Source organism: Ruditapes philippinarum, unplaced genomic scaffold (assembly GCF_026571515.1).
Source record: "Ruditapes philippinarum isolate M1 unplaced genomic scaffold, ASM2657151v2 ctg706_1_1_1_1, whole genome shotgun sequence".
Taxonomy (NCBI): domain Eukaryota; kingdom Metazoa; phylum Mollusca; class Bivalvia; order Venerida; family Veneridae; genus Ruditapes; species Ruditapes philippinarum.
In genome coordinates, this window is record NW_026854344.1 from 106952 (window position 1) to 124079 (window position 17128).

The following is a 17128-nucleotide window of genomic DNA, read 5'->3' on the forward strand; positions in this document are numbered from 1 at the left end:
TAAATTATCAAATTGCCGGTATGACAGCACTCTTGTCCGAGATACTATGGGTAATCTGATTATACGTATGGCAACAAATACTCATAAGATTGTGGATATAACATAATGATGTATTTACGAAAAGAAAATCAGTTCGTATATTTATTAAGTCAATTTTTAAGATTTTTCATTTTTTGATCAATTCATTACTGAGCTGCTTTAACAGAAAATGTACTTTGACACGGGTGCTGACGTGTTGAGATCATGTAGATATCAATATATATATTATCTAAATTTCGGATAGACGAGAGCATATTGAACTGTCTAATTTCGATAGAAAATTTGAAAACTTTGTTAAAGCTACCAATACAAGATGGTTAGTGCAGTTTGCCTTGCAGTCATTTGTTTTGCTGGGATCACTGGTTAGTTTATTTTATATCTTTTTTCATAACTTCTATTACTGCCTTTACATTATTTTCTTTTACTGCATTTGTTTTGTTTGCCAACTTTTTGTATTGAGTGACACGTTTTTATGCTTATAAATAAATGAATATTCTATATGTGATCGCACTCGAGTTTTTTACTTTGGAAACTGTTACTGTGAATGATTTCAGGAGCTTGTTAGACTATTCATGTTATTTGCTTAAACGTCTGAGGTCGCGCAAACAATCTTTGCATTTTCTGTTGTTGATTAGAGGCGTTTACATGATACCCATTGGTCAAACCTTTGTTACAACCGGTTTTGCACTTTAACGAGTTTTGCAAAATTTTATTGCAAAGCTCGTTACGATTGCAAAACTCGTCCATTGCAAAACCGGTTGTAACAAACCTTTACATATTTGCTCATGCTTCATAAACCTCCGGAAATTTTCTAAAAGATCATTTCCTCGTTCACCGGACAATATCATGGTTTCACTTCTAAAACGTTGTAGGTGTAACCGAATCAGTTTGCACTATCTCTTGGTATTTCGAAGTATTATAGATAGTAACATTCAACTTGAACTATCTACGCTGTGAATGTGTACACAAACACTTTTAATACATTAATAATGTCTACAACGTTGGTAGTTGTCTAACAATTTGGCTAAGTAACTTTACTAATTAACATTTCCCCCTAAAATATCAGTAGACATATTTTATGATTGTCTTATTAATTTCAGTTATGGAGGAAAAACCTTGTAGTTTTGTTGGGTTTTTTTCGAATATAGAAAAACATAACTTTATATTTTTGTCTATATGCATAACGTATCACATGTTATTTTTAGTTACCATGCCAATTGCAAAAGCGTCAGGTATTTGCCCGAGAATTTTCGCACCTGTGTGCAGCGTTGGTGGCCAAACGTTTCTTAATCTATGTATTCTAGAATGTCAGTAAGTAAAAATAATAATTTATTTTACTGTTTATTGGTTAATATATAACCAGAAATATACATTTAAAATGAAAAGAAATTTTATCAGGAATGTATGCACACGCGCACCATTCAGATGTAACCAGACCTACCTTTCAACGGAAAATTCGGACACTTGGACATGTTGAACTTGAGAAAGAGTTAATATACTTGAACCGAATCTTTTAGATAAAACTTAAAAATGCCATATTGAAACAAATAATGTTAAAACATCTTATTTAAGAATTTATAAATGTATTTAGACTTCAGTTTAGAGTTTTACCTTCTTTTTTTGGTCCGGGCAAACGCTCTTTTTAAAATAAACTTTTCTTTCTTTTTTAAAGGCTCTGAAATTTTGTATATATAATTTTTATTTGTGTATTAGATTTTAATATTGATTCAACATCAGTAACTAGGAATTATGCATCTTTTATTATTATTTAAAACATCAATGCAACAAGATCTTTTTCTAGGGACATTCTAGAACACTTTGACATTAGATACTTTTATTAAAACCCAATTAAAATTATTATTTATCAATAAGTTATCTTTTTGGTGCCTTGCTTATAAAATATAGCGTTTTTATTGCTCTTTAATATTTTATTGGTATTTGGGTGTTTTAGTAACTGGCCTGACTACGTGCCGTACACCTGTGTGTATCTTGACGGAGGTGAAACATTAAATTTTAACCCCGTTGAAAAGTATCTCCATGGGTCATTTTAAAGAAATAGTTATAGTATATGAAACAGTTAGTTACGGGGGTATAACATCGAGGGATGTTTCTGCAAAAAAATCAGTCGAAGCCTGTTGTATATTGTATACATATGTTTAATTTTAATACTGTCTTATACTATAATGCGCATGTCTATTATTTTCCCGCCAGTTATATTCTTGGAATATTCAGTGGTCATTAAACGATATAAATAGCAACACGTGTCTGTGATATATATTACAAGTCCACGCTCTGTGTACTTATTAATAAACAGACCCATAATACAACATTCAATTTGTTTTTAAAAAAAGCACATTCCTACAGTAAAGCTCATTCGGTTTCACCTCACTACCTGACCTAGTGATTGTGAATGGTTTCGATTAACCTGGTAAAAAATTGCAGGAAACAGGGACTCTGTAGGGGCATTTTGTCTTGTTTGTTCACTTAAAATAGATTGAAACTGAAAATCAGTGACATTTAGAAAGCATTTAAAAAAAGTTTCCTTGTTAATATGAATAATACATGTATATTTCAATGTCGTCATAAAAAGATCATTAATTATATTTGAAATACTTGAATGAATGTATTTTACAGATTAATTTGAAACATACTAAATGTGCTTATTTTTTAAACAAGGTGAATGTTGTATATTGTATACATATGTTTAATTTTAATCTTATACTATAATACTCATGTCCATTATCTTCCCGCCTCTTATATACTTGGAAGATTCCACTTATATTCTTAACACGTGTCTGTGTTATATATTACAAGTTCACGTTCTGTGTACTTGTTAATAAATAGACCCATAATACAACAAGGCCGACAGGCCGAGACGATTTTTCTTTGCAGAAGCATTCCGAGATGTCGCCCAAGCCACTGTTATACCCCCGTAACTTACGAGTTTCATATAATTATTATAACTGTTTTATCGCAATTTCATTACTTTTTGTAATAGAAATCAGTAAAAGAAAATACTATGTGCATTATTAACTATTTTACAACTGTTTTTATTTTACATAAGCGGGGCGACCTACCTCCATGATGGTAAATGTACTGGCTTACGTAAGCGATCTGCTGTAGGCCAGCAGCCTACTATTGAACCTAAAATACGACAACGCCGGCAATACGGAAGGCGCGAAGTAAGCTCTCGTACTTTTTTCAATGTTCCAATTCATAAGATTTCTGTTTGGTATATAAATTATAATCTACATGAACTGTAATTAACATGTATACAAAGACGTAAAAATAAATCATTATTACGTTAATACTTTACTTTCAACTAAGAAACCAAGGATATAAACTTGTTTCATGTCAAATGTCAGATGCACATATTATTGAGTCGCTTTGGTTATGCTTATGTTAATTTCTCTATCATGTGTATATTCACTTTTAAAATTGATAAAAAAAAATTATTTGAAATAGAACAATCAATTTGAAACATCCGATTAGGTAAGATGTAACATAGTTTATTTCCGAATAAAGTAAGACGGAACAGCTTAAAGAACGCTTCTCAATAATCCTTTAATTATGTGTTTGTAAGGAGCAGAAGGAACGTGTAATTCGAGAGTGTATTTGAAGTTGTATACCTATGTCATACGTAACATTTATTTTTGTAAAGAACATTATTTTCATAATGTTTCATAAAGACTGTAAATTCAGACAAGAGCGCGTATTTCAAACCCTGTCTTATATTCTGTAAATAAACAAAAATTATATTTCAGTCTGTGTCATATATAACTGTACATTGGTAAAGAAGGCGTTCTTTAAGCTGTAACATATTACTTAAGTTAGTCATACTGTAATGCTTTCCTGTCAAAAAAATTCTAACTTCTGCCAATATCGTAAAAAACGGTCATTTATGGAACGTTATCTTTCACAATATTCGGTATTCAATTATTTTTAACCGTTTAAAATCGGAATTTAGTACATTGTGATAAAGGATGAGTGATTGTAAATAATCTAATGCGCAAGATTTTGAAAAGATACAGTTCCGGAAATAACGGATTAGCTGCGATATTGGCCGATGTTAGAATTTCTTTGGCGGGGATTAGCATTGTATACAGAATTCGTATAGTTCGAGCATCATTTCTTAATACAAATATCAAATGAAGCATTATTTCTAGTCTTATAGAGACCCCCAGGTACTGAATTGCATAACAGATTTTGTTTTATTTTTTACAGTGTTCGTTATCACACACCGGGACATGCGATGAACTGTCAACCAAGGCACCTGTCTTAAACTAAGAAGCACTATAACATTTTAATTCTGCAGAATAGTGATACGTTTATTGTTTCTGTTCATCTGTACAATGTTGTAATTTACAGACATAGCCTTTGTAATCCTATACATCTTCGAACATCTTGTGTGTTTGTGTGTGCGTGCGTGCGTGCGTGCGTGCGTGCGTGCGTGTGTGTGTGTGTGTGTGTGTGTGTGTGTGTGTGATAATTGGGTCTGAATATGGCTAAGAATTTTCACTAAATGTTCAGATTGTGTTACTAATTAGATATATACACAAAATGTATGCAAAACGTTTGAAAATATACCAGACATGCTTTAACATAAAGCGTTTTGAAATCTGAGTTGTATGCTTTTGAAAATAATGTATGTACCACTTTTCTTTAAAATATCTAGTTTTCCAGGAAAGCAACAAAAATGATGTTTCAACATCTGATACAGCAATATCCATAAACATGGCAATACAAGTACCATAAAGTGGTAACACAATGCTTGTTTGTGTCGTTAATTGCTGAAATTTGAATGCCATATGTTTGTATTTGATCACCGATCGCGTAACAACTGCTTTTAATGCACATTTAACTATGAAACAGAATGTTACTCTCTTTCAAATTCTCTACATTAGATTTCAAAGTTTATTCTTGATGTGTGACAGATGCAATCCAAAAAATCCTATAGACATGGGAATCGAACTAACAGTCACCGGCTTAGTGGCATACTGACACAACTCTTTACTTCTGAGCTAAGATAAAATCTTGTATTAAAGTGCTCAAGACAGGTTTTCACGCATACATAACACTCATATTTTAGATACTCTATATATATACTGAAACACAGTCCGTTAAGAAATTAATATCGAAAATATATTCAAAGTTTAAGCAATGACTAGAATCAATGACTTTCAAACTTTTATATTGTGTTAAACAAAAGTGCAAATTCAAATTTGAAAAATGCCAACCCGTCTGTGATTTGAACAAATCGTATGCTAATTCAAAACCAAATTGTTTACAAAATTCGTTCTGTTTTCATAATTCAAAAATAAAAATAATTTATTACGTGGACTAAGATTGAAACACTATTCCAGACCACTCTGTAGTAAATATTTCTTTCACTTTTTCATAAGAAAATAAAAATATATGTGTATACGAGGTATGTTCAAAAAGTTCGTGAACTTTTGCTGTCATTTTTACTTGGTTCATAAAACAAACCTGAGTTGATATAAATCGAAAGAGTATCTTTATTTCAAAAAGTATGTTATATTTTTATCTTAAATCTTTACTTCTTTTACGAACTATTTGCAATTTAATAACATGGCAAAATGTAAAAAAAAATTGCATGTCATGTTTTACTTTTCTTTACAAACTATGTGTATTATAAATACTAACTCACATCAAATATTGAAAATACTAATAGTCTGTTGCATATATCACGCTCATTGTGATGTGATCACACAAACTTTGATTATTATAAATACCACTACTTTATGTATATATAATCTTCGTCGGTGGGGGTGGTTCCTTTTAGCTCAGTTTCGAGTATTTTTGTTGTGTGACAACAGGCGTGCATGAGACAAGTTCATAAATCCCCACACAGAACACTGTATAGAAACAGAAAGAGTTTCTAAATAAAAATCTGGGAACAAAGTGATCCCTCGGACGCATTAATCACAACAAAATTACAAGAGAATTGCAGACTCGGTTTGATTGAGTCTGTACATGAGGAATAATGAAAATGTGCAACATCCCTCACGACCCCTAGCCGAAGAACGATATAAACGACCAGACTTGGTACTGATCTTTCCTGTTACATTTGAAAGATATTGCACCAGTAGTTTTTTTAGGAGAAGTCCGGAAAAGTTTTGTGACAGACGGGCAAACGAACAACGGAGAGGTTATCCCTATATGTCGCCACTACTCTATAGAGTCTCTGGCGGCCTAAGCAAGGTTGTATATTTTTAGAAACTTATAAAACAGCTTTTAATAATTTAAGTTTTTAAGACAAATCTTGTTTGTTATATCAAAATATCAAAGAGATATAAACAGGAACAGTTTTTGATTTCAGTTGGCGGCCTAGAGGTGCAGGTTGCCAAACATTTAAAGCTGTAGAAAGTTTGTTAACACATACTAAAAGGCTCTGAATGAAGGTTTTAAGACATATATTGTGTGTCATATCAGTGTGTGTGTGTTGGTGTGCGTGCGTGTGCGTGTGTACGTGTGTGTGTTGGTGAGTGAGTGAGTGAGTGAGTGAGTGAGTGAGTGAGTGAGTGAGTGAGTGAGTGAGTGAGTGAGTGCGTGCGTGTGTGCGTACGTACTTGCGTGTGTGTGTGTGTTGTTGTTGTTTTTATTGTTGTTGTTTTTTTTTCCGAACAAAGCCAAGCGCTTTGTTCGATTTAATACAAATAGAAATTAAATGATTTGTTTTCAGAAATGTGATTCCTATGTGTTTTGCAGATTTAATATTTTCTTAATCATGATGCTAGATAAATTAATTAAATTATTTTGGATTCTTATTACTAATAAAAGTAATACTAAGGATATTACATTTGTCTGGGTGGAAACGCACCATGCACTTTGACTTCAATGTCGATTATGGCATTAGTTAAAAAAAACACACGATTTTGTTTCTATAGTACCAAAGTTCTCTTGTATTATTAACATGGTGCCTAATTTTCCAATCCAGCTAGTATGCTTGTTGAAATTTGTGAGAAAGTTTTACCACAAATTGTCATCAAAATATTGCCGCATAGAAAATTTTCTGCAAGCATAACGGGAAAATTATATACCACTGGATTTTGCAAATATTTGCCTAGAACATGGTATATGGTTATATTACTCAATATTGAAAGAAATAAAAAAAATAGCAAAGAAGAAAAAAGTTTAAGTAATGGACGCAAATAATCGCCGGGACCTAGTCAAAATATATTGACGTGCCAAAGCTAGATTCTGAGATATGTTTGTTCTGGGTCAGAATCTCGCTATTGCCCATACAAAAAATAGCACAATATCTCGTCGCGTAGTGCTAAGCGATGACCCAATTTTAATGTTGAATATTAAATTAGAAAGGCATAAAATATGCCACAGGACGTATTCGTTGAAATGTTGGCCGTCAGCACGCATCTCTTCGGTCCTTTCCGTCAAACTTCGGATGAACCGAGCACAATACATTATAGTAAGAATACACAGACCAAAGAAAACAAAAAATGTAAACAAATAGTAATTTAATGCTGGGAGTTGTCGGCTAAGTTTATTCCAATATATCGAATAAACGTCCACCTAAATTAAAGTAAATTTACAGATATTAAAATAAACAGTATAATATTTATATACTTAAAAAATTATTAATATGGCTGTAGAAACCGAAAGTACAAAATGTCTACCAGTTGACAAATATTTGGATTAGTTTATAATTGTTCATCAGTGGGCATATTTAAATTGATTATGATTGTCAGATATATTTTCAATCATGTTAAGGTCGTTGACATCAAACCAATTGCTTCTCACCGTTGTAGGTTCGAGCGCGCCAGCGTCTTCCGATTCTTCATGTGAGAAAACTATCTAGCTAGCTCACGGAACGTCGGTGGTTCTACTCTGGTGCCTGTTTCTGCCTGAAATAATGAGGTCTTCCTCCACCAGTAAAGCTTGAAAGGCGCCATATGACCTATACTGTGTTTGTGTGACGTTAAACCCAAACAAACAAAAACAAATAATAACATAATTGCTCCAATTTTTCACCATTACCCCGACAAGAAGGATATTGACGGCTTCGATGTATTTAGAGTTATATTTATTATCCAATCATTACTTTTGCAAAGAAAGGGTTTGCACTAGAAAATTCCTTCAGAAATGTGCAGAATACTATATCTGTAGAGTTAATTTGATAAACAACATTCATTGAACATGTGGGGGAAAAGTGATTGATATACATCTTATAAAATGACTGATAAAGAAAGCCAATTGTCATAACATTCACATGATAAATACTTTGATAAATCTTTTCTATTTTGTTCAATGTACTTTAAACTATATGTGATGAACATTTTTGAAAATGTTGCTTTAATAAGAAGCTTCTAGTTATGTAGCCTATAGATATTATCGGGATAGCAAGAGCTGGGTTTTCACTGATCACTGTCAAAAGCTTTGAAACACTTATATAAATAGCATAGTTCGTTAGGATTAATATCTTCGTAGGATGTGGTTTACGGTTATCGTCGAACGTCCAGTGATGTTGGAAATGTGCGTCTCGACCCAAAACGATATATTCTGAAATGATAATAGTGATTTATAATATTTATTTCTCTTCGTAATACAATTTAGAAGTTTTTAGGTAGATTTCAGACTTTCAAATTTAATGGCTACAGTTTAAACTTTGCTATTATATCTGCTTTGTTGCTTTGACTAGCAGGAACCTCAATTTCAAAGTGTCTCCAAATCCTACAACCAGTTAGGAATGAAAAGTTCATGAAATGTGATGCAGATGGGTAGTTAATTTCTGATACCTAGTAACACAATATACGACTCAGGATGAAAATCGCCATATAACCCCAGATCAATAATCTTAAAATTTGGGGATGTTAAATCATTTACGACAATGACGTTATCTCCACAATATTGTTATGCTTCAACCTCATCATAATTATGACATTTAAAATGTCTTTGTGACTTAGAACCCAACAAAAGAAAACACGCGTCTGTACCAATGCCAATTTCTTTGTGCAGATTTGAAACGGTGTCGGAATGATAATCATAAAAAAATATGAAAGAGACCATCTCTTTAACTTACCCCATTATTATAAGAGATATAAAGTTACATCCAGTTAATATGAAGAATATCATGCCTCTGTAGATACTTAGAGTATGCGAGTAAATCTCGTTTGCTGCTACTGTACCACCAATATTTACTATAGTCTCCATTGTAGAGATGGTCGAGAAAATCGCTCCTGACAAGATAAATTACATACAGTATACATATGTGGATACTTTGAAATATATATTCATGTAGTGTATAAGACGTGAAAAATATGGTTTCAACATAAATGTTTCTTGAGAAAAAAAGAAGAACCGGAATAGGGCCAAACTATCTGATATTTTCTGACTGAGAGTCCAGCAAACGCGACCAATATATAAGAGTCGTGAGCTGCAAAATCCCTTTAAAAGCTTCCTAGCACTTAATCAATTTGGACCATAATGATATCTATATGTTCAGCTTTAACAACGTGTATAGCCTCAAAAGACACATAAATGTATAATATAGAGCGCCTATACAAAGATTTTGGTCTGGCACACACACGATAATTCTACAAAAGTATATCTTGTGTGTTCGCCTATTAAATAATCGTTTGTTTTTTTTCCCTTAATTGTATCGTATCTTTGTGTTGACTTTAGTGACGAATACACGAAAAAATGAAATGGCAGAAATCAGCCACTATAGAATATAGAAATTAAATGTGTACTTTGGCAAAAATGCCCTTAGGTTAATATTTGCAACAGTGTGAAATTTATCTCCCACGTTCAATGCTTTAAAACGTTTTTGAAACGTTCATGTTTCGCAAAAATAAAATGATTCTTGTAAATACATAAAATAAAAAGTTGAAAACACTGTTAACTCAAAATTTTCCAAGAAATTAAATATGATCTTTTTAAAATTTCATAGCGAACTTAAAAGGACGAAAACTGATTACCCGCTTATTTTGCATTACTATTGTTGTATATAAACCAATTCAAGACATATCTGTACAAAATAGCCTCCTTATTAATAACAATAAGGCAATGGCATATTTCTAGTCTGCACTTTAATTAAAGGGCTGACAGCTCTTTGTCCCTTTCTCGTAAGAAAAGGGGAATCCTGTGATGCGTGTATGTGGTCGCACGACCACTTTCCTTCCAAAATGTCCTCGATGCATGTATGTGGTCGCATGTTCGAAAATATAAGGAATTTTTAAAAGTCTAAAATTAATAGGACTATGCTACTTCTGGCTCTGGCTAGAAGTAGTTTTAAAACCTTTTCACTTTTAATTAGGAGATATAAAAGTCTAATTAGGTCTTTGATACTCCTGAAGTGGAGAGATAAAAAATTGATTAAAACTTAGTTACTTCCATTTACAAAATGTACAACCAAAACTTTAACGTTTTCACACAAAGAACAAATAAGAATTCTATTTTTCCTAATAAGTTTTAAAACTTCTAATTAGGACATTCAAACTCCTAATTTGTTCTTAGACATTAGAACGTCACACTAATCCGTGTGCGGGCCGAAACCTGAGTAGAACCATCGCCATTCCGTAAGATTGCTGGACATGAAAGAATCCAAAGTCCCTGGCGGGAGTCCAACAATCAGGACAAGTAGATGGAGGTTGCGGCATGTGCGACATTTAGTGGCGTTACGACATATAACGGCGCCACAATGAAAAGTAGTCTATGATATCCTACTAGCCATTGATCAAACTCGTGGCTTATATGCTAATCGTTCGTTCTACCATTTTGATTAATCAAAAATAAGTACAAAAAAGTTGTAATTTGTGAAAAGGGATACATACATTGTGTCATTTGTGTATTGAGCGTATTGTTCTAAACACTTATGAATGGTGCTAACATATTCAAAGTACCGGCCTCGGCTATATTCACTCTACCAGTGCAGCCAGCGTTTTGATTAAACAAAGTATATGTACAACAGAGTTGTTACTTGTGAATAGAGATGTGCATTTAGTAATTTGTGTAATGCTTTATTATGGTTCTAAAATAATGAAGTATCAATATATACTCGTGGCCTCAGTTATATTTGATCTGCCAGTGCAGCCAGCGCTTTGATTAATCAAAAGGATAAATGTTACAAAATAAATTATTTGTGGAAAAAAAATGTAAATTTTACAATTTGTGTTATTAATATATTGTTGTAACCGCTTATGTATGGTTCTAACATATTGAAAGTATCAACACATAAATAACCTTTAGCAGACATTCATGAAGTTCTTCATTTTAAATGAAATATTCAATTTATGCATTAATCAATGTATAAAATATCCATACCTTGGTGGTCAGGGTGAGTAAGTTTAGATAATAGTGACCTTGTTATTGGTACAGTGAGCAAACCACACACACCGATTGCCGGAACTGTAAACAAAATATGCCCTTTAAACAAATTCATTAATAATATATTGATTATAATAAGCTTATGTAAATAATTTATGTGTTTTTCGACCTCTGTATGTTTGGCTATTTTGTGAATGGTAGAAGTAAGACATGGCTTTGACTTAAAGCTCCAAATTAGGTCAGATACTGCCTGACTGTTTGATTTTCAATACATATTAATTTAAGTACATGTACTAAAATTTAGCATTATATATTATAATAATATACATATTGTGGTGAATAAAGCTGTATAGAAAATTTACAAATGGTGAAAACTTTCTAAAAAGAGTTACGGCGATAGATTTACACTACGAAAGAAAGTCGTCGGACTAGTAATCTAAGTGGGTTAAAACCCTGTCAAGGGCAAGCCGTTGTTTCCTTGAGCAACTTTGCACTAATTGTTTACTACTGGTTGGTTCCAGGAACGGATTCGAGAGTGTTTCAATAACCTTATAGCTTCTAACTCAATTAAACTAAAATAAATTTGTATAAACTTAAGACAGTAAATAAACAAAATAGCATACCAATATACATAAGAATGTCTGATTGGGCCAGTCCTTCTAGTACAAGACTAGCACCGAAAGATACGCAACCTAACATTGCTATAGCCTCGTCCGACATAGCTTTCTGCAGAAGTTTAATAACGCCCATTCCAAATATTTGTTGCAGTAGATTCTTAAGAGAGCTAAAATTTCCAAGTTTCTCCGAACTCCAGCAGAACGGCGCGTCAAGCAGATATAAAGGTTCCACGCTCTGTCGCCCGAATGAAGAAAAGACTGTCAAAAGAAAAACTAACATCAACGTGTTATACATCCAACGCCGACCTTTGTTATTTTCTCCGAAAAATAAGTTGAAAATCGCTTTTATTTTATCAAATGTAGATTCACGAAGTTCTCGTTTATCCTCCGGAAATGATTCCGGGATAAAAATGATTATTACTATATTTAGTGCTAGCATTACGCCGGAAGTAAGCATAGGGTAAAAATAACCGGTGTCTTCGATAAAATATCCTGTTGCAAAGCTCACTATAGTCATGGCTGTTCCATTTATAAGTTCTATCATAGCTATTCCAAAAGACCTTTGTTTTCCTTTCGGCGGAGTGATATCTGCCACATATGCAAACGTCACAAGAAGCATGGTTGCCATAAATCCCGTTAACCCTTCGACAAAAAATCCTATTAAAAGGTAATAAAGATTTAAATCAAAATAAATCCCTGCAGTACACACGGCAGTTCGAATAATTGCGCCAAAACACGGTAAATAGAAGAGAAACTTGCGTCCAAACCGATCTGAGCTGGAACCCAACAATATGCTTGCAAACAAGGTTGGAATCCCTGTCGCCAGGTTGTAATACATGTTCCAATTAGACGCTTTCTCTTGCACTGAAACTTGTAGCTTATAATGTGGATCGCTCGTGTTAGAGAAACAATGCAATGATAAATTAAAATTGTCTTTATCTGGAAACATTTCCTTTTGTAGTCGGTTGTAAATGTACTGTACAAAAGATGCAGACGACATAGCGTAAGCGCCCATATAGAGAAAACAGTACATTATTATAAGCCATTTCCGCGGCGAAAGTTTGGGAGACGATCGTATCAGGTACACAGAATCAGAAGAGGTACCCACAAGTTGAGGCACAGGTGAATCTGCGTGACTAATGGTTGCTAAACCAGACGACATTCTTCGTTCTAGAATAGACTTTGGCACGTGCATTTTATTGTAATCATCAGAGTCGTAGTCGTCATATGTAATTAAAGATCCATGCCGTGAGCCATAGGCGTTGATCGAGTTACTCCGTGATGGAACGTATGAAGAACTGTACGACATTGTCTCAAATTACAGCATACATTGACTGAAAAACAAAAATATGAATTTATTATATATGTAATAATAAATAGAATTTCGGGATATTCATGTTGGGATAAAGTTGGAGACTCTTAAATACAGTTACCAAGTAAAAATATATTCGTGGAATGGAACTCTGTTTAGCAAATTGAAAGTGAAGCTGGCATTGTAAAGGTCATATGAGGACTCTCAATCTTCAAACCAACGGACAAACGAGAACACCTGGTTGAGACGACAGTCCTGCGTCACAAGAAATATAATTCATCATCTTACAGTGGTGAGGATGTAATAAATTAGCTATAGTTATACATGTATACAGCCAGCTATTGAGCAGTATCTATCATTAAAGCAATAATGTTAAGTAAGGAAATAATACGAGGGTTGTCCGGAAAGTTCATATCCTCTTTTGATATTAATAAACGAAAATTTGGCTGTATTGTACAGTACATTTAACTAATTCTTTAACTATCCCTACACCAATAGAATGGCCAGTTTTAAAATTATCACTATACCGGACTGACCAGTGACAAAACTACAACTATACCGGAATGACCAGTCGAAAACTTCCACTGTACGCGACGGACCTGTTATATAAGTACCACTTTACCGGAATGAACATTTCTAGAACTACCACCATACCGGACTGACTAGCCATAGAACTTCTACCAAACTGGATTGTAAATAACACTATTCTGGATTGACCAGTCAAAAAACTACCTGTCCATGTACCTGACTGACCACTTCCAGTACAACATCTAGACCTGTCCGACAAGTCCTCAAACTATCTTTTATACCGGACTGACCAGCCCTATTATTATACCTTAAACCGGACTTACAAGTCCTATAACTAAACATTACACCGGATTGACAAGCCGCATTATTATACCTTATACCGGATTGACCAGCCGCATTATTATACCTTATACCGGACTGACCAGCCTTATTACACCTTATACCGGATTGACCAGCCCTATTTTTATACCTTTTACCGAACTGATAAGTCCTATAACAAAACCTTACACCGGACTGACCACTTTAAGAAGACTGACAAGTCCAATAACAAAATTTTATACCTGACTGACCAGTCCTATAACAAAACCTTTTACCTGACTGACCAGTCCTATAACAAACCTTATATCTGACTGACCAGTCCTATAACAAAACCTTATACTGGATTGACACGTCCTATAACAAAACCTTATACTAGACTAACAAATCCTATAACTAAACCTTATACTAGACTAACAAATCCTATAACAAAACCTTATACTGGATTGACACGTCCTATAACAAAACCTTATACTAGACTAACAAATCCTATAACTAAACCTTATACTAGACTAACAAATCCTATAACTAAACCTTATATTAGACTAACAAATCCTATAACTAAACCTTATACTAGATTGACACATCCTATAACTAAACCTTATACTAGACTAACAAATCCTATAACTAAATCTTATACTAGACTAACAAATCCTATAACTAAACCTTATACTAGACTAACAAATCCTATAACAAAACATTATACTGGATTGACACGTCCTATAACAAAACCTTATACTAGACTAACAAATCCTATAACAAAACCTTATACTAGACTAACAAATCCTATAACAAAACCTTATACTAGACTAACAAATCCTATAACTAAACCTTATACTAGACTGACAAATCCTATAACTAAACCTTATACTAGACTAACAAATCCTATAACAAAACCTTATACTACACTGACAAATCCTATAACAAAACCTTATACTGCACTGACAAATCCTATAACAAAACCTTATACTAGACTGACAAATCCTATAACTAAACCTTATACTAGACTGACAAATCCCATAACTAAACCTTATACTAGACTAACAAATCCTATAACTAAACCTTATACTAGACTAACAAATCCTATAACTAAACCTTATACTAGACTAACAAATCCTATAACTAAACCTTATACTAGACTAACAAATCCTATAACTAAACCTTATACTAGACTGACAAATCCTAGATTTACCACCATGATTTAAGATAACTGCTTACCATATTAATAATCCAGACTTTCATAATTATATTCTTGATTAAAGGTTCTTAATGACCATTTTACCTAAAACTGTCCTTAAAACATCTTTATATAATTAAAAACACGTGGACTTTAATGTTTAAATGAGTACACTAATTTTTTCCACAAGATTTATCACCAGATGAGAAGTCATATGACATCAATGAACGAGCAATTGGGTGCAGTGTCACTGTTGTACAGCGTTCACCGGATATAGCCACTCAAAAAATCGAAAACGAAAGTAAAACGATTTTCGTCGAGTGCACCCGAGGTAATGATTAAACCTGGGATATACGATAACTTATCGTATGTCCCAGATTAAACTTATTTCTCCATCATAACTTAATTGATTTTTCCAAACTAAACAAATTTGTGAAGTTGATTTTGTCTGGTTTTAGAGCAGTATTTGCTTTTTTCTGCAAATTGAATACTTTTTGTTAAATTGAAGATAAATTGTAGCATTCTTGCTGACATTTTCGAACGATATTGATATTTACCATAAAACAAACCCAAAACGCATTTTCTGTATCAAAATCCGTCTTTAAAACAAATTATAGACTCGAATACAAGAGGAGGGAAGTCTATATTTTGTATTTAAGACGGATTTTGATACAGAAAAACGCGTTTTGGGCTTGATTTTATGGTAAATATCAATATCGTTCGCAAATGTCAACAAGAATGCTACAAATGGAGAAATAAGTTTAATCATTACCTCGGGTGAACTCAACGAAAATCTTTTTACTTTCGTTTTCGATTTTTTTGAGTGGCTATTTCCGGTGAACGTTGTACATCAATGAGTGTTGATAGATAGATATACATCGTATAATATAAACTGATAACATACGTATGAACAGATAATCAATTGGTCTCAATAAATGACACGATCATAATCGAATATTGTCTTAAATGAATTTTTAAAGTCAATCCTGTAATGTTTGGTCAAAATATGACTTGTTTAGGATTAAACAATAAGGTAGATAGACATATTGTCATCATAAAAGCTCACCTATGGGATGAGTTTGAATGGACACAATTCAATTGAAGAAGTACGCAAGTCCAGAAGAAAATACCCGGCTCTCACTAAGACAATAAAATCAAGTTCATTATTGACAAAAAGCCAGATAATCCCTTGTGGAGCCTGTATATTGTTTTTCAAAAGGGTCGACTTAAGCGATTTTCCAGCAACCAACTTAAAACCACCAGACTGGTTTTCAATCTACTAACATCTGACCGTGTCAACTATGAAGTTTTTTCTTACTGCTATAATACACATTTTTAACATTTTTTTTGACACATGATGAACTTTACACCAGCTTGAATCGGAAGTTTGATATGTATACATAGATACTGTACGGACGGACAGAACGACAGAAAACTTCATTACTATCGTATCGAAACTTCATATCTTATCGTCATACCTTTGTATATATATAATGATTTTATCATGATCATGTGAATTTCATGCATTTTTTTCGTTCATCATGCAGATAATTGTGATACTGTACAAAAAAGCTACAACATCCGAATACAGCTACGATAAACGACGAATAAAGCACCCCAAACCAGAAGGATCCCCCCATCCAGTCCGTGTTACAACACCAAAAAATATTATTAAAAGTCAATTTCCTATTCATAACAATAATATGACACTTTTGAACAATTCTCATTATACCTCAATAGCATTAGTTAAAATAGAATAGAATAATATTCTAATAGAATAATATTCTAAGGTACTTTATTATCGCCATTATCAATGTATCAGTGATATATTTTGTT

At 33.1% G+C, this 17128-nt stretch overlaps 2 protein-coding genes across 2 annotated transcripts; one reads left to right on the forward strand and one right to left on the reverse strand.

The window, feature by feature from the left end:
• Nucleotides 1–8039: 8039 nt before the first annotated feature.
• LOC132739877 (lysosomal proton-coupled steroid conjugate and bile acid symporter SLC46A3-like) lies at nt 8040–15489 on the reverse strand. The gene is made up of 5 exons (XM_060727692.1): nt 15334–15489; nt 11967–13294; nt 11341–11424; nt 9098–9254; nt 8040–8577 (listed from the first exon to the last, which is right to left on the reverse strand). Exons 2-5 carry the CDS (start codon nt 13267–13269, stop codon nt 8520–8522), a joined length of 1602 nt encoding a protein of 533 aa, XP_060583675.1. The 5' UTR covers nt 13270–13294; nt 15334–15489; the 3' UTR covers nt 8040–8519.
• LOC132739889 (microtubule-associated protein RP/EB family member 1-like) lies at nt 13836–15320 on the forward strand. Its single transcript, XM_060727725.1, has 2 exons — nt 13836–13858; nt 14438–15320. Exons 1-2 carry the CDS (start codon nt 13836–13838, stop codon nt 15318–15320), a joined length of 906 nt encoding a protein of 301 aa, XP_060583708.1.
• Nucleotides 15490–17128: the final 1639 nt, after the last annotated feature.